Raw genomic sequence first — 18,277 nt, 5'->3', positions numbered from 1 at the left:
TAAGAAAAAATACATAAACTCTATAAACAGTATCTTTAGGTGCCTAAGAAACTAGAGGTTCAACTTTTCTTTCTATAGACCCTTAGAACTCTGACCAAGAGAGAGTAACAGAAAACAGATTTAGCTTCCCACCTCAAACAATCAAAAGAAAACAGAGAAAACACATGAAAACAACTGAGATCCCCGAGATGGTAAACAAAAGAGGTGAACCCTATAAATGCCCTGGTTTTCTGACTTCAAAGTTCCCGGACTATGACACAGGGCGGGGGAAAGGAGGCAGACACCAGGAGAATCTCTGAATCGGGAAGACTGATTTGAGAATTCAGGAAGACTAAAGTAGCTCAAATTCATAAGACAGACTATCAGAGAGAAGAGAGTTTCACAGACTGAGTGCCCTGGAGATCCGCAGATGGTCCCCCTCAAATACTCAGCAGATTAGTGCCCAGTGCATGCATGTGAGAAGATTACTCCAGACAGAGAAAAGATTCACCCAAAGAGATTAGAGAGAAGAGTGCCTGGCACTCAAAGTGAGGAAGAATGCCTGTTCCCAGCAGCCAGACTGAAAAAACTGAGTTTAATTAGACACTGGGATTAGTCAGTATTCAGGAAGGTCTTGCTTTAGTAGTGGGGAAATTAAATCCTAGTTGAGCACTGCTGTGGGCCCACCTAATACATCATAAAAAGCAAGACTCAAAAGAATCAAACCATTTTCAATTAATTTTACTGCATCCCAGAACAAACCTCAAGAAGATTAAAGGAAAATATCCAGCATTCAAGAGGCTAAACAATGTATGGCACCCAATCAAAAATAATTAGGCATATAATGAGGCAAGAAAAACTCTGTAAGAAAAGATTTTCAAAACCATGCTTCAACTTGGATGGCAGTATGTCCACACATCAGATTGATTACTAAATATAAACGAACTATAGAAATTCAGAACACTGATAGACTCACGTCCAGATTTCTAGTAAGTGTGTGCCTTTGTTCCACCTCATTTTCCAACTTCTTCTTTAGATGAGCAATCTCATGTTCCAATTTTTCTATCTGGCTACTAAGCCTTTGTTTGGTTTCTGTTTCAGATCGCTCTAATATTCCCTGAGGTAAAGAAAAAATTTTTGGTTATGTTTAAGAAAAAAGTAAAAAAGTTTAAAAATAAAAATACAAAGAGAATTAAACGCTATAGAGAATTAAAGGATTACAACACATTGCTGTAAGAAGAAGTTAAGATCTATTACAGAATATTTATCAAGAAATCATTTTGACATCTTTCATATTAAAACATTTATTATATATAAAAAAAGAGAAACATGTTACAAGTCATTCAGATTTCCCAAAGTTTTAAAGAAAAATAAAACCAAAGATTTAATCTTGTGAATAGTTAAGTTGCATAGGACTCTATAAATACAGACCTGCGTAGAAAACCTGCCAATTGCATGGTTTCAATCAGTTCCTTCAATGTTCTATTTAAAACACTGAAATGCCTTAACCCCAAAATTCAATGATTATCATAATGGATGAAAAAGTGACAGATAAATTTTCTAATAAAGAAAATTGAGAAGATACAAGGATAACTTGTATTTCAACTTAACTTTTATAAATTTTTTTCTACAAGTGCTTTTTATTTGGTTACCTGAATTGTTTGCAGATTAGTTAGCAGCAAGTTTTGCCCCCTTTGTTCAGCTAACAAAGACTCTCTTTGCTGAGAAAGACGGACTTCTGACAATTTAAGCATTTCCTTTTCCTTCTTCAGATTTTCTGCTCTTACCTTAAGGCAAATACAAGTGAAAGAAAAAATGTTGGAAAATATTGTGTCACATGTAATAATTCAATTATAAAATTAAAATGATTCATTACTACATATTTCTTAATGCTATTTAGAAACTATACCTCCTCATCATATGAGGAAATATAACACCTTAGTTTCATGTATTAAAATATGAAGCAAAAATTACGGGGACTAGATCAAAGAAAAAATCTTACAATTACTACAAATACTTATTATTTCTTTGTTCTAATAAATCAGACTTTAGAAATAGCAAGAAAAATCTAAAATGCCAGAGTAAAAGGGTAAAACTATATCACTATGCTATAGTCATACGTACACACTAATAAATTATACATATTTTAGAAACCATATTTGTTTCTAAGTACCTGGTTTAAAGTGATGACTGATATATTTAAACTTTTTTTTTCCCCTCATAAAGAGTATACTCTGAGTCTCAGGGGACCTGGGAGAATGCTCTGAAAATTAATATTTCATTTCAAAGTATTTATACTTATACTTGATAATTCATATGAATTATCAGTCATAAAATTCACTCCAGCGGTTTGAAAAAATGCTGCTGTCCACTCCTCACAATGGAGTGTGAGCAAGATAAAAATGAACTATGTAATAAGGACTTGTAATCCACAAACCTCTTAAATATTTAAGTCATAACAATGAGTAAAATCAAAGTAAAAACTAAAGAAACATCAAATGCAATTTATAAAGCAAATCAGATCAGAGATATTTGTCTCACTTCTGCAACAGCTAGCTTTTCATTTGCTCCTCTCAAATCTTGAGTCATTGTATTGATGATTTGTTCCTGCTTTTGAGTCGTTGCAGTGAGTTTCTGATTTCTTTCATGTAGTGATGTTATTTCTCGACGATATCCTTCAACATTATCTTGTAGCATTTCATAACTTACATGGGGAAAAAAAATTCTATAAGCAACTGAAATACTATATCCTAGTTTAGTTCCCTGAAGAATTTCACAACAGCTTAATTTTACATGATTAATAATATGAAAAAGTAGCTCATACAATAATGGAAAGCCTTCATTCTTTTTTCCAAATTCCACTTTGATGGTTAAATTCAAGTTCTAAGAAAGTACAGTATTTCATGCTGAATAACTTTTTCATTTTATGCATTCAGGAAAAATTAATCACATTTAAAATAACACCAATATAATGTTGATACACCAGACACCCACCACAATGCAGTATGCAATTTAAGATATTTATGAATGGGTAGTGATGGATTTTTTTCCAATCCTTTTTTCCGCTATAATCCTTCATCTTATTTTCTTGTGCGCTTGAAAGGTTAGAAAATGGCTGCCTCAAGGTGTCAACATAGAAAAAAAGGTGCTTTGAACCTTTTAGGTTCAAACGATGTTGAACTACTAGATGTACAGTAGTAACTGCCTGCTATATCCTTATAAAAACATATATTTATCATGTACTATATAAAAACAAATTTTGTCCTAACATGCTAAACTAACAAGCACTCAATGAATCTAATAACCATGAAATTTACCATGAAATGAAATTTACTGTTATTTCTTTGGAAGTGACCAAGAAAGTAAATTTTCCTAAAATTACCTAACACTCACTTCTCTTCTACCTAGAATAGAAAAGGCAGAATAAAATTTGCTCCCATTTCTCTATACTTTGGAGCATTTACAAAAGAATTAAATCCTATAGAAACAACAAATCCTTCAACCTCGAGAAGGGAAACTAACAACATTCCTCACATGAATTTCAACTTATAAGTAAGATAATCCCTTAGCACTGCCCAGGAAAATCATTAATCAATACTAAAAAATGAACTACCACAGGTTCTCATTCTGGAACATGGTCCACAAAAAAGCAACACCATTGCAAATTAACTCTTGAATTTGACTGATCTATTGAAGTATAACAGTTAGACTTTATTAAATTTTGAACAAAGGAAAATTTACCGTTTAGAAGCAAAATCCAGCTGAGTAGAAATTTTGGTATTTTGTGACCGCAAATCTGTAACTTGCTCCTGAAGTTTCTCAAGCTGCTCATTTTGTATTTTTTCATTATCTGCTTTTTCTTTTTTATAGTTCTCAAAAATTTCCTGCAACTAAATATTGGAAATTATTAAAAGGTAACACTGTTCTCTAAAAATCCAACACAAAGATAAAGGTGTGATCTTTACCTGTTTAAGGGCAGCCTTAGCTTCTATGGCTTCTGTTGATTCAGTAACAGGTACTGGAGTAGGTGTGGAAACAGTCTGTGATGTATTTGGACGTTTTGGAGTTGACATAAGAGAAACATCATCTAAGCTTGAGGCTTCAGAAAAGTAAAAAGACTGATAAAATGCTTTGTTGGCTTTCATAAATCAGTTTTAATCTAGTATTTCTTTGCAAATATATCATGACAAAATCAATAAGCTACATTTATTTAAATGAAACCATAAGATTATAGGGGTTTTAAAATAAGAAATCCGCTAAACAATGTATTGTTTTGCTTTCCAATTAGAGATAATTTAATATTTACAGATTAAATGTTAAAACATAACCAAAATATAAATATTATAAGTTATTGATGCTAAGATGCACATTTTATAATAATAGTAAGCATTTCTTCTTTCTTAGTAATACACAAAATAATGGTGTGTTTCAGAGTTGATGGCATGGTACAATCAATCTTTTATTGTCGTCAAATTTGAAGCTACCATCATTAGAGTGGCTACTGCTTATGCAAAATTTATTCCCTAATATACATTTCCAAAATATTCCTTAGGATAACATATACAAGCCTACCTTGTAAGGGAATGACTACTCCTGTTGTTTGTGACAATAAAATACGATACATATCACGCTGACGGACTATGGAATCAACAAGCTGCATCTGATGCTGTCGTGACTCACGGAGTTGCTCCAGTTCCGTGAGGGAGCTCTCAAGTTTGAGCTGCAGCTCAGTGATTCTGTAAGGAAAAGAAATCAGTCTATTTCACCAGACTGCACTGAAGAGTTAGGCGATTATAATTTCTACTGTAAATTCCCTAAGCATCTTCATCTACCACCAAGCACACTATTTTTGTCTCTCTTGTCCTTTCTTTTCCTACTGATTTTTTTTTTTTTTTTTTTTGAGACAGAGCCTTGCTCTGTCGCCCACGGTAGAGTGCAGTGGTGTATTCATAGCTCACTGCAACCTTAAACTCTTGGGCTAAAGCGACCCTCCTGCCTCAGCCTCCTGAGTAGCTGGGACTACAGGTGTGCACCACCACACCTGGCTAACTTTTTCTATTTTTGGTAGAGACAGGGTCTTGCTTCTGTTCGGGCTGGTCTCGACTCCTGAGCTCAAGTGATTGTCCCATCTCAGCTTCCCAGAGTGCTAGGATTACAGGCATGGGCCACCTGACTTTTTAAATCCCCACCATACAGGACTCGTGTACTCATACTCAGCAATGCAATCTAAAACCTCTGCTGCAAAAATTAAATCAAATCAACTCAGTCCAAACTTTAGTCTTCTTGCTTTCATAGACATTTTCCCCCTCTAGCATACAAGTTTTTTGAAAAAACTCTTTATGAGCAATTCCTATAGATGTTCTCCATAAAGCTTAGTGTGTTCCCCAAAAATCTAGCCTAGGTCCTCCACCTCTATGCTCCCATAGATAGGCTTTTATCTGTTACAGCACTAATCACACTGAACAAAAATTATCTGTTTCATTACCTATTATTCTCTATTTTGTCTGTCTCACTCATAACTGAGATTCCTAAGAGTAGGATTTTTTTTTTTTGGTATTGTTGCTCAATTTCCCTCCCCCCAAAGCACTATATTCACAGTATCTAGCAGTTGGGGGCCCATAAAAGATCAAAAGATCTCAATAAATGTTTGCTGATCAAACTGAGGTAGTCAATTGCTTACTTGGATGAAGTTGTTTCTTGTTCTTCTCTTTCTCTGGTTTCCCCAAGTTCCCTCAGAGCCACTAAAAGACGTTGATTTTGCTGTTGAAGCTCTTCAATATTTCTGTAAGATACTAGATGCTGTGATATTACTTCAGATGAACTACTTATGTCAGCAGAGCTGACTTCTTCATCGCGAATTACATGGTTGCCCCTTGCTTCTTCAAGTTCCATCAAAAGCACTCTAATCTAAAAATGAAGTTTTAATATGTTATAATTATACTGTTAATTTGGATTCTGGAAATGTTTAGAAGAAAATGAAAATTTACAAATGAAAACGTTACTTATGAAAACTCAATTTATACTAACTTATCTTAAAGAACAAAGAGTCAAGTGTTAGCATTTTACAGATTGAAACCTAAATAATCAAGGAAAATTTTAATAGAGTAAAATTATTTTTAAGTATGTAATGAAGGCTTTTATTTATTAAAAAGTAGCAAACTACAATTCCAGAAACGTGGCCCCATTTTGTAAAACAATGATGAAACAGCACCCACAGAGAGATATTTTGTGTATGTGCTTATGTATGTCTTGTATGATAGGGCAGAGGGAGAAATAAATAGATTTTTAAATAAAAAAGCATGTATATATTATACGTAGGGCAGAGAGAAAAGAATTGATTTTTAAACAAAAAGCACACACACAAAAATTAAGGTAAAATGTATGAATGAGACAGATCTACATTTATTGAGTTGCTAATTAAGAAAAAACCAATTAGCAGAGTAATGTATATAGTATGATTTTATTTCAGTAAAATCAAACAACTCTTATGTGTGTTATATACTCACGTATGTTTATACATATAAGGATATGAAAGAATACAAAACAGTTTGTTAACACCGGTTACATTCTTGGGGGACGGGGGTGAAAGTTGGAGAAAACGTTTATTCCCTTTGAATTGTGTGTCCACTTACTGCTACTGGTACCTATGATTTAAGAATTTATCAAACACTTGAAGAAAAGGGAAAAGCTATGACAAAACAATGACTAGGCTACAACCCTGGTAGAGTAGTAGTCCTGTTTGATTAGAATTTCGTATGTGGTAGTTCTATCTTTGATGCCCTCAGATTCAAACATTATTAGGCAGCCAGTTTAAAAAAATAGGAAAAGAAACAAGAAATTCTAACCTGTTGTGAAAGATCTTTTATTTGTATTTCCATTCTTTGATTGTCTCTCTCCAGTACAGATGAATGTTTGTTGGCCTTATCAGTGTCCTCCTGCAATCGCTGAATCTCCTTTAAAATGTAAATTCAAGTGAATTATATAATTGAAGCAGGTATACAAATCATAAAGTCTACAGTGTTCAAATACCATAGTAATCAATTTATAAACTAAAAAATTCTACATAATAGTCTCCAAAAAAGGAAGAAATTCTGTATAAATATGACATTATTTCTTAATATCTCAAATACCGTTCACTACTGTGCTTGTCACTGTATGAAAATGATAGGGAATTTGCCATCCTCCCACTAAATTCACTGTCAACTACAATCTGACAGCCACATCATATTCTTAATTTATTACCACATGATACCACATAAATGCTCTCAAAAGCTTTGTTACTAAGACAAAGACATTGGACTACATTGCAGTAATAATCATTATTAGACTTGTCATCTGGAGATAAATGTCAAAAGTAAAATATATTGGGTAAGATGAAAAAAGTACTTGATTTATTTAAAAAAAATGCATCAGTAAGTAATTCTAAAGCAGCAGCAACCAATGCACAAAGCTGTTAAAAAAAAAAAAAGATATAGGTTGGTTTTGCAAAGTTTTCCATCAAAATTATCATTAGGAGTTTAGGGGCACAGTTTTAAGGAGATTGCTACAGTCACAGAAATCTTACAGCTTTGAAATTTTATGTTTTATCTCAAATTCATGCAAATTTTGATTCTTAATGTGCTATTTTCACATAGTAATATTTTTAAATACTATTTAAATTAAAGATAATTTATATTTATCCTGGTGTTTCAAGTATCTCTGAGCACACTGTTCTAAAGGTATACATACATCAATTTCAACAGGAACAGATAAATGAAAAACGAAGTGGGTAAATGTTCACGAAAGATCACAGTAATAAAAATCTACTGAGTTCAAAACAAGACTGATTAAGATGACAAAAAAGGAAGCAATTTGGTCATAAAATTATTAGAACCTTACAGATGAGCATTATTGAATTTATACTGGAAGATACATGAAATGTTATGGACAGAAAAATTTAGTTATAAAAAGGAAACAAATTATCTTCAAATTCTTTAGCAGCTATGAAGTATTTAAAAAATTTTTACTACTGTTATTGTACATTCATGAAGAAGGAACAAACAGGATTTTTCCATAATAAACAGCTGCTGTTATCTACTCAGTCCCTCTATCCCTCTTCAGACAAAAAGAAGTTCCAGGCAAATTCCTTACTTTCAACAGACAGAAACTCAAGAAGATCTAATTGGACTGAAGGGACCTCTTTGCAATCTACACTGTTGGGGTAGGGATGTGGGTGTCAAAAAAAGTTAATTATTTCCAATCAGGGAAAGACTGCTAGACTTCATCTGACTAAAAACAAATAATTGGCTACAATATAGTATCTGAATTTAGGCTGACTTCTAAACTGTAATAGCAGCAGAGATTTAATTCAGAATTAGGGTTACAATTTATTTACATTCTTCAAAAAAAAAAGGGAAAAAGAAATTTATCAGCTTAGGGGCGGGCGCGGTGGCTCACGCCTATAATCCTAGCACTCTGGGAGGCCGAGGAGGGAGGATTGCTCAAGGTCAGGAGTTTGAGACCAGCCTGAGCAAGAGCGAGACCCCGTCTCTACTAAAAATAGAAAGAAATTATCTGGACAACTAAAAATATATAGAAAATATTAGCCGGGCATTGTGGCGCATGCCTGTAGTCCCAGCTACTCGGGAGGCTGAGGCAGGAGGATCACTTGAGCCTGGGAGTTTGAGGTTGCTGTGAGCTAGGCTGATGCCACGGTACTCTAGCCTGGGCAACAGAGTGAGACTCTGTCTCAAAAAACAAAACAAAACAAAACAAAAACAAATTTATCAGCTTAGAATGGTAGATATAAATTCATTTAGCTGAATTTCCTCAATAAAACTGATGCAATAATCTTGAAGATTTCCCTCAGTAATATTAATAGTTGTACCCTAAATGCAAAATAGATTATAAACACTTTTTTTTTATCATTATCTATTAAAAAGTAGTCTCTAGATGTATCCTTGACACTTTTAATATGCAAAGGAACAGTAACAAAATAATGTACAAAAGTTATGCCAAATTGTGAAATGGTATAAGAGTTCCTACCTATAGTCAAACAATATTATCATTTCTAGGCAGGATATCACAACTGTCTGGCAAACAATGATTATGCTAAATTTGTGGTCGGAGGAGATTTGGTTATTATTCTCTACTAGAGAATCCTAAGGAAAACATACCAAGTGCCTTTAAAAAACATAAAAGTCTCTCATAATTTTAGCTAAGTAAAGGTAGAACATTTTGTAATCAGAGGTGTTTAATAATGTGATGAGAAGTTTCAAAATGTGTAATTCCCATATTACTGAAAATCATATTTAGATTTTTCTGATTCAAACACCTTAAGAAAACACTACCTAGTAAATGATTTCTAGCTAGTATTGTTCCCACAACTATTACTTAGGAATGGAACCAACCTTCATAGCTTGTTCAAGCTTAACAGATAAACTTGCCACAGCTTTCTGTGCACGTTCATACTCCTCACGCTGGCGTTTCAAAATTGGTGCTTTGGCTTCAACTTCTTTCACTATTTCATCTAGATACTTATTAATTCTTTTGTTCTCTAGTTTCTCCAAAAGCAACTGATCCTGAGTTTCCACATAAGCGTTATACAGCTGAAAGCAGAAGAAGGGCCATTTCAAGTCTAACCATAATAATGGAAGCCTGTGGTCTAGTTTCATAATAAACATTCTTTAGCACTTATACAAAATAGAAATGTTAACTTATATGTTAACGCAGAACCAGGAACTAAAGAAAGCCTTTCCTAGGATGATCCATGAATCATAAGATGATATTAAGAATAATTTTGGGGGAGAATTTCAGAAAGATCTGAACGCCTTTGCTGAAGAAAAATAATTTTACAAGATTTAATACTGCTCTTACCTCAGTTAATTTCATGCCAGGTTTCACTATCTTAGCTACAGCTGCTGCAGTGGGAGACATGGCCGCAAGCTCTTCTTCAGACAATATGGCTCCTGTGCCAACACACACAAATCTAGTATGTTTTGACAATATTTCAAACTAAAAGGCACTCGTAATTTTTCAAGATAACTAAAATATAAGTGACATGTACTGTACGTTACATATTCCTATGAAGATTTAGAAAATAAGACATAAAAATCACATAACATAACCTAATTCTAAAAATCATGCAATAACCTGGGAATTTACAAACAATTATGTGTGATGAAATGGCACTTATATCTGATGACTCAATAAAAATACAGATAGAGTATTAACTTTAAAAATAAATTTCAATAATATAACTTGATGGACTTTCCTACATCACATCAAGACAAAGAAATTCTATTAGTGAAATTAAATGACCTTTATGTAGGGAAGTTCTAGTATTTCAAGCCATTAATAAGCATCTATTAGCCATACCTTTACGTTTTGTAGCAGAAAGCAGGTCATTTGCATTCTCTAATTCCTTCTCCAATTTCCCTATTTTATCAAGCATTTCTTTTTCCATTTGATCTTTAGATTCTTCTACTTCTAAAAGATGATCTTGTACTGCTTTGTTGGCTAAAAACATTTTTAAAGGCAGAATACCCACACATATCATTAAAATCTTGCAGTTTATAAAATGTAACAGAACAGTCATTTTTCTCTTCAGCGGACAACATTAAATTCTACAGAGGCTGCACTTGACAGTTATGTACTAGAAGTTCTTGCTCTACTTATACTTCTTGAAATGTTCTAGCCTGGTGAGTCTGTTTTTCCTTTTGGTATCTCTTATCTATAAGGAAAATAAGAAACTCAAATGATAAAATCTCAAGTGGTTCTAGGTATAATCTTTCTTTCAAATTTTGATCTTTTGTCTGAAATGTAGGAAATTATTGGAAAAGACTATTTATTACATTTTAAAAAGCAAGAATTTAGGGAAATATTAATAAGAGATTTCTTAATATACTATTGATAACTTAAAAAGGGAGTCTTATTTATGGAGCAAAAGAGTACCCAAACGTACTTATCAGAGTAAATGTTTCAAAAAAGGAAGAAAATTTTCTCATTAGAAATCAGGAAATTATACAAAGTTATTAGATCAAAAAACAGAAAACTGCTATCTATATTTTCAAATATACTATTTGCTTAAAGTATAACTCTGAATTTCATAATCCAAAGATCTTTTTTCTACGCCAAATTTTGTCCCTGATTAATTTAAGTCTAACTTCAAAATCCAACAATATATGCAAAGGTAAAGAAAAAAAGTACTTTCCATCTAAAAACAAAAATAATTTTCCCAGAATTAAAAACACTTACCTTCTCCAGCTTCTTTCAAAAGTTTATGTAGTTCATCTACTGCCCGGGTTAGTTCATTGCTCTTTGCCTCTGAGTCATCAGCAGCACTCTGAAAGTTAATCTTAAAAAGTTACCTAATAGTCAATAGAGCAACATTAAAATACCAACATGTATGGTGGGTTATTTACCTTGTATAGGTTAGAGAGTTTTATGTGAGCATTTAATTCATTGTGGAATTTCTCTTCCATACTGGCCTGTTGTTCCTTGGCCTGAAAAAAATAACCCAACTATAGCAGTCTAGTTTGAACTAAATTTAGAATGTTTTTTAAATGCTGAGATTAAAAAAATCCATTTTTATAAAGTAAGACATAAAGACTAAAACACCAAAATTAAAATCAGTTTTCATGACAAAAATGAATTACTTTAGGGATAAAGTATTATTGATATTTTTAACTGAAAGTAGAAAAAATGATATTAAAATTAACCCATACTCATTTTTTAGACAGTATATTAGATATAGCGTTTAATAGCTATTACTGTTTTAGCCAGGCTATACAATAGAGAATTCCTGTTTTCTGATGCCAAAGATAGATTAAAAGATAAAATCATTTTGTAAAATAACAGCTTCTTAAATGCTTTAATATTTTTATAAAACAAACATTTTCAATTGGTCATCTATACCTCTTTTAATTTGGTCAACAGATCCTCCACATGCTTTTGAAGGTGTTCATTTGATGTTTTTAAGCCATTCATCTGTTCTTCCAATCTAGTCACCTAGAAACAAAAAGCATGGTGGCAATGGGGGGTAGGATGCCATACTAACTGAAATTACTTTGATATGAGGTTTATGCTGCCGAGGAAAAGCAAAATAATCCCCCCACCTGAAAAAGCAATTTAAAAATATGCACATTTAAGAAAATGAGTAACAATAGTTCACAGAATGACATGTTTAAGTTTAGCTCACAAAAATCTTAGGGAAGATACATCGTGAGACAGTAAAGAGTATCAAGATTCAACAAAGAATATCTTAAATTGTTTATGTAATTGGTTAATTTCCTAGGCAAAATGTTAATAAGTTATGTCCTCCATATTTGACCCCTAACCTTACAATACAACTAATTAGGTACAACACCGAATACATATTTAATAAACTGACACACAAATGTAAGTTATACCCAGCATAAAGAAAGATATAATTTGACTAATTTACCTCCTCCTTTTTGTTTTCAAGATTACATTTAAGCTCTAGAATCTCATTTCCTTTTTCTCTTCCAAGAGCTAGAAGTTCATCAGTTTTGGTTTTCAACTCTGTATTCAGCCATGTATTCTGACTATGTAGCAATTCCTTTTCTTGTTCTAAGCGTTTTTCTCGATACTAAAGAAATCCAAGAAAATAACACTGACAGTTAAAGACTGTTGTTCAAAAGACTTTTTTGTAGCTAAGGGACATAAGCAGAATTTTATTTCAAAACAGAAATACATATTAATATTTGCACAGTTTCTTAGCTAATGAAAAAATCAAGTAAGAACTACAACAAAACTTAAATTCCAAATAAGCAAAATAGTTCAATAAAAACAGCCCCAATGCTGAATTCCCTGATATTAAAAACAAACAAAAACCCAGGTTTTAATTATTTTATGGACAACTTGCCTATATTTAAAATTTAACTTAGGTGAGTTTTAAGCAAAAATTGTACTTTATAAATTAGGGATTACTTGTTACTTGCCTTAACAGAAACATCAGAAGCTTGAAGTTCATCCAGTTTTAACTGAAGTTCACCCTTTGTTGCATTGCTTTCTTTAAGTTTTTCATTTAGACGTTTAACATCCTCTAGAGAGGTCAAAATAGAATTAGAAAATAATCACTAACACTCACAGGAACCAAACATCAAAAATATTATCTCTGAGAACATAAACCTTTACTATAATACAGTTGACCCTTAAACAACATGGGTTTGAACTATATGGGTCCACATATACTTGCATTTTTTTTCAATAAACATATTGGAAAATTTTTTGAGATTTGTGACAATTTGAAAAAACTTGCAAACGAATGATGTAGCCTAGAAACATAGAAAAAATTAAGAAAAAGTTAGGTGAGTCAAGAGTGCATAAAATATATGTTGGCACTAGTTTATTTTTATCACTTACTACCAAAAAATATAATACAAATCTATTATAAAAAGTTAAGCTTTATCAAAACTTACGCACACACTTACAGACAATACATGGCACCATTGATAGTTAAGAGAAATGTAAACAAATGTAAAAATGCAGTATTAAATCATAACTGCATAAAATTAACTGTAGTATGCACTATACTACTTTAATAATTTTGTAGGGATCTCTTGTTGCAGTGAACTCTAGTGTTGAAAATATCTGATTAAAATGTCCTGTGATCCTGATCATCTCCAGTAAATTGCAAATGGCAGTAAAAAGTAATCTCTCGCAGTTCTCATGTATTTTTCATCGTGTTTAGTGCAATACTGTAAACCTTGAGTAACACCACTGAACCCATACGAAGTGCCACTAATGATGCAGGAAGTGCTCCCAAGAAGCAGAGAAAAGTCATAACATCACAAGACAAAGCTGAATTGCTTGATATGTACCTTAGATTAAGGTCTGCAGCTGTGACTGCCTGCCCTTTCAAGATAAATGAAATGCTGAAAGGACCATTGTAAAAAAGAAAAGGATACCTGTGAAGCCATCGCTGCAGCAACATCAGCAGGCACAAAAATCTTGCACTTTTTGTGAAATATCTTGTCTAGTATTGAAAATGCATCTTTTATGTGGATGCATAATTGCTGTAAGAAAGGCATAACTATATGATCTGAGAGAAAGCAAAGTCATTATATGACAACTTAAAGCAAAAGAAAGGTGAAGAATCTAAAGGTGGAGAATTTAAGGTCAGCAAGGAATGGTGAGGTAATTTTAGAAAGAGGTTTAGCTTAAAAAATGTCAAGATAACAGGAGAAGCAGCTTCTACCAACTAAGACGCAGCAGAGGAGTTCCCAGACACCATACAGAAAATCACTGAGGAAACGGTATCTGCCTGAATGGGTTTTTAATGCAGATGAAAGTGACCTATTCTAGGGGTGGAGGGGGAAGCCACAAAGCACATTTATTAGCAAGGAAGAGAAGTATGCACCAGGATCTAAGACAGCAAGGAACAGGCCAACTTCACTGTTTCATGCAAATGCAATTGGGTTTATGATCAGGACTACCTTTACCTATAAAGCCAGTAACACCTGAACTTTGAAAGGAAAAGATAAACACCAGATGCCTGTTTTCTGGCTGTACAACAAGAAGGCCTGGAAAACGAGAACCCTTCTTCTAGACTGGTTCTATTGATGCTTTGTCCCTGAAGTCAGGAAGTACCTTGTCACTAGGGATTGCCTTTTAACATTCTTTTGGTATTGGACAACATCCTTCCCTGGCCACCCAGAACCCCATAAGAGTTCAACACTGAAGGTATCGAAGTGATCTACTTGCCCCAAACACAACGTCTCTAATTCATCCGTATCATGGGGTTCCTTAAGAAACTGTAAGGCTCATCACACATGAACTTTGGGAAAGGATTGGAACACTATGGAAGAGAAGCCCATGGAGAGAACATCATGAACATCTGGAAGGATTACACCATTCAAGAGGACACTGTTGTTAATACAAAAAACGATAAGAACCATCAAGGATGAAATAATAAATTCCTGCTGGAGTACAGTGTGTCCAAATGTTATATTAACACATGGCTTCACAGGATTTATGACAGAGCCAATCAAGGATATCATGGAAATTGTGAATATGGCAAAAAAAGTGGGTGGTGAAGGGTTTTAAGATATGGATCATGGAGAAACTGAAGAGCTAACAGACACCATAGCAGAGAAATTAACAGAAGACAACTGACTGGGGAGAGTACTTCCAAATCAGTGCCAGATAATGAGGAAGAAGACATTGAAGCAGCACTGTCACAAAACAAACTGACATTACACAATCTGGCAGAAGGGTTCTGATTACTCAAGACTGCTTTTTGTTCTTTTTTTTTTTTTTAATTTCGAAATATTAAGGAGGTACAAATGTTTTAGGTTACATGGATCACTTTTGTAATGCTTGGGTTGTGGCTAAAGGTATGCCCGTCACCCAAATAGTGTTCATAGTACCTGTTAGGTAGGTTTTTGCTCCTTCGCACTTCTCCCCTCCCCCCAGTTGATTTCCACTGAGTTTTACTTCCCTCTATGCACACGTGTGCTCATAGGTTAGTTAGTTTCAATTTCATAGGGAGTACATGTGGTGTTTGTTTTTCCATTCTTCAGACACTTCATTTATGAGAATGGTCTCCAGTTCCCTGAAGATTGTTGCAAAAGGTATTAATTCACTTTTTTTATGGCCGAATAGTACTCCATAGTATACATATAACCACATTTTATTAATCCATTCATGAATTGAGGGGCATTTGGGTTGATTCCACATCTTTGCAATTGTGAACTGTGCTGCAATAACACTAGAGTGCAGGTGACTTTTTGATGAAAAGTCTTTTTTTTCCTCTGGGTAAATACCCAATAGTAGGATTGCTGGATCGAATGGTAGGTCTACTTTTAGTTCTTTGAGGAATCTCCATACTGTTTTCCATAGACGTTTTATTAATTTGCAGTCCCACCAATAGTGTGTAAGTGTTCCTTTCTCTCTACATCCACACCAGCATCTATTGTTTTTGGACTTTTTGATAAATACTATTCTAATTGGAGTAAGGTGCTATCTCAATGTGGTTTGAATTTGCATTTCCCTGATGATTAGTGATGTCGAGCATTTTTTCATGTTTATTGGCCATTTGCCTTTCTTCTTTTGAAAAGCTTCTGTTCATGTCATTAGCCTACTTTTTAATAGGGCTGTTTGTTTTTTTATTGCTGATTTGCTTGAATTCTTTGCAGATTCTGGTTACTAGCTCTTTATTGGATGTGTAGCTTCTACTCCCATTCTGTAGGTTGTCTGTTTGCTCTGTTGATTGTTTCCTTAGCTGTGCAGAAGCCTTTTAGTTTAATCAAATCCCATTTATTAATTTTTTGTTGTTGCATGATTTCCTTTGGGGTCTTTTTCATAAATTCTTTGCCTAGGCCAATATCTAGAAGAGTTTTATCTACATTTTCCTCTATAATTCTTATAGTTTCATTTCTTAGATCTCAGTCTTTTATCCATCTTGAATTAATTTTTGTGAGTGGTGAGAGGTAGGGGTCCTGTTTCATTCTTCTGCATGTGGCTATCCAATTTTCCCAGCACCATTTATTGAAAAGGGCTTCTTTTCCCCAGTGTATGTTGTTGTCTGCTTTGTCAAAGGTCAATTGGTTGTAGGTAGGTGGTTTTATATCTGGGTTCTCTGTTTTGTTCCACTGGTCTATGTGTCTACTCTTACACCAATAACATGCTGTTTTGGTTACTACAGCGGGGTAGTATAGTTTGAAGTCTGGTAACTCAAGGCTGCTTTTGACTTCTTTTATGACATGGACCTTTCTATAATATGGGCACTGAACCTAAAGCAGACGGTGGAAGGAGGATTGGTACTGTATATCAACATTTTTTAGAGAAATGAAAAAGCAAAAAAGTCAGAAATTACCATGTATTTCTGTAAGGTTATACCAAGTATGCCTGTCTCTCTTGCCTCTCCTTACACCTCCTCCACATCTGCCTCTGCCACCTCTGAGACAACAAGACCAATCCCTCCCCTTCCTCCCCAGACTACTCAATGAGAAACTGACGAAGACGAAGACCTTTATCATGACCCATCTCCACTTAATGAACAGTAAATACATCCTCTTCCTTATGATTTTCTTAATAACATTTTCTCTTTGTTAGCTTACTTCTTTTGTAACAATACAGTATATAATAGATATCACATGCAAAACATGTGTTAAGCAACTGTTTATGTTATCAGTAAGGGTTCTGGTCAACAGCCAGCTATTAGTAGTCATTTTTGGGGGGAGCCAAGTTATACATGGATTTTTGACTACATGGGGAGGAAGGGGTAAGTGACCCTAACCCCTGCACTGTTCAAAGGTCAACTGTAGTTCTCCATTCCTCTGTTTTAACTTGTTTTTGCTATACTTAATTACAAATATAATTTTAACAAATAAATTATAAAGAATTGAAATTTGTACCTCCAATCAAACACATGAATTATCCGGGTTTCTTTATTTTAAACACAGTATCTTAAGCTAAATATCCAATATTAATCTTAATGTTCTTAATATACGCCAAAAGATCTATTAAAATTTTACAAACAACCATTTGTTAAGTTAAAAAGCAATGATAATAAAAACCTTCTCTTCAAAGTTTAGTTAGAATATTGAGTTAGAATATATATGTTCTATACATTTTTTTTCTTTTTTTGGAGACAGGGTCTCTCTGTCTCCAACTCCCAGGCTCAGGTGATCCTCCTGCCTCAGCCTCCTGTATTAGTAGCTGGGACTATAGGAGCATGACACCACGCCCAGCTAATTACTTTTATTTTCTTTTTGTAAGGATGGGGTCTCGCTAAACTGTTGTACAGGCAGGTCTCAAACTTCTAGGCTCAACTGATCCTCCTGCCTTGGCCTACCAAAGTGCTGGGATTACAGGCATGAGCCAGTGTGCCCAGCTCTTTTGTTTTTTATATTTCATAAACATCCAGGTTTTTATGAAAATAATTCTTTGAATTTTAATTACTGCTAGCTAATCAACATAATCAACAAATACTTTGAAGTAACTCTTTTCTGAGACTGGAAAAGTACACTTACCTAATTGAATATTATTGTATAGCAACGTAAATATCTGAAAATTCTCTCCTTAGTTTTATAGAAATAAAAATTTTCAAAAACTATAAAAGAAAGGACCAAAGGGAACTTCATACCATTAACTACTTCAGAGTCAAGCTCACCTGAATACATCAGCTGTGCTATGTACTATATTCTATCTTTATATATTTTATATTCCTGCCTCCTAAACTCCCTTCATCCTGTTTTTAAATACAGGTTCTTCTTCCAGCTTCTTATATTGAATGGTTACAGATAACAAGGCTGTCTGTATAAAATGAAGAACAGTAATTCAGCCTTTATAC

At 33.8% G+C, this 18,277-nt stretch overlaps 1 protein-coding gene across 2 annotated transcripts in view; it reads right to left on the bottom strand.

Moving 5' to 3' along the window:
* The window catches only part of TPR (translocated promoter region, nuclear basket protein), a 60,446-nt gene that overhangs the window by 33,823 nt on the left and 8,346 nt on the right, over positions 1-18,277 (bottom strand). For both annotated transcript variants that reach the window (XM_069459555.1, XM_069459554.1), the window contains exons 5-20: positions 12,921-13,024; positions 12,404-12,568; positions 11,875-11,967; positions 11,382-11,462; positions 11,215-11,302; positions 10,336-10,476; positions 9,835-9,926; positions 9,369-9,566; positions 6,825-6,932; positions 5,660-5,886; positions 4,552-4,715; positions 3,945-4,078; positions 3,721-3,869; positions 2,521-2,683; positions 1,632-1,766; positions 956-1,096 (exon numbers count right to left, since the gene is read on the bottom strand). In XM_069459555.1, the coding sequence (XP_069315656.1) occupies positions 956-1,096; positions 1,632-1,766; positions 2,521-2,683; positions 3,721-3,869; positions 3,945-4,078; positions 4,552-4,715; positions 5,660-5,886; positions 6,825-6,932; positions 9,369-9,566; positions 9,835-9,926; positions 10,336-10,476; positions 11,215-11,302; positions 11,382-11,462; positions 11,875-11,967; positions 12,404-12,568; positions 12,921-13,024 (2,183 nt within the window). The remainder of the gene's footprint in view (positions 1-955; positions 1,097-1,631; positions 1,767-2,520; positions 2,684-3,720; positions 3,870-3,944; positions 4,079-4,551; positions 4,716-5,659; positions 5,887-6,824; positions 6,933-9,368; positions 9,567-9,834; positions 9,927-10,335; positions 10,477-11,214; positions 11,303-11,381; positions 11,463-11,874; positions 11,968-12,403; positions 12,569-12,920; positions 13,025-18,277) is intronic.

The sequence above is a fragment of the Eulemur rufifrons genome, chromosome 27 (genome assembly GCF_041146395.1).
Source record: "Eulemur rufifrons isolate Redbay chromosome 27, OSU_ERuf_1, whole genome shotgun sequence".
NCBI classification, from domain to species: Eukaryota; Metazoa; Chordata; class Mammalia; order Primates; family Lemuridae; genus Eulemur; species Eulemur rufifrons.
Note: the sequence above shows the minus strand (reverse complement) of the source record. Positions and strands in the feature narration are given on the sequence as shown.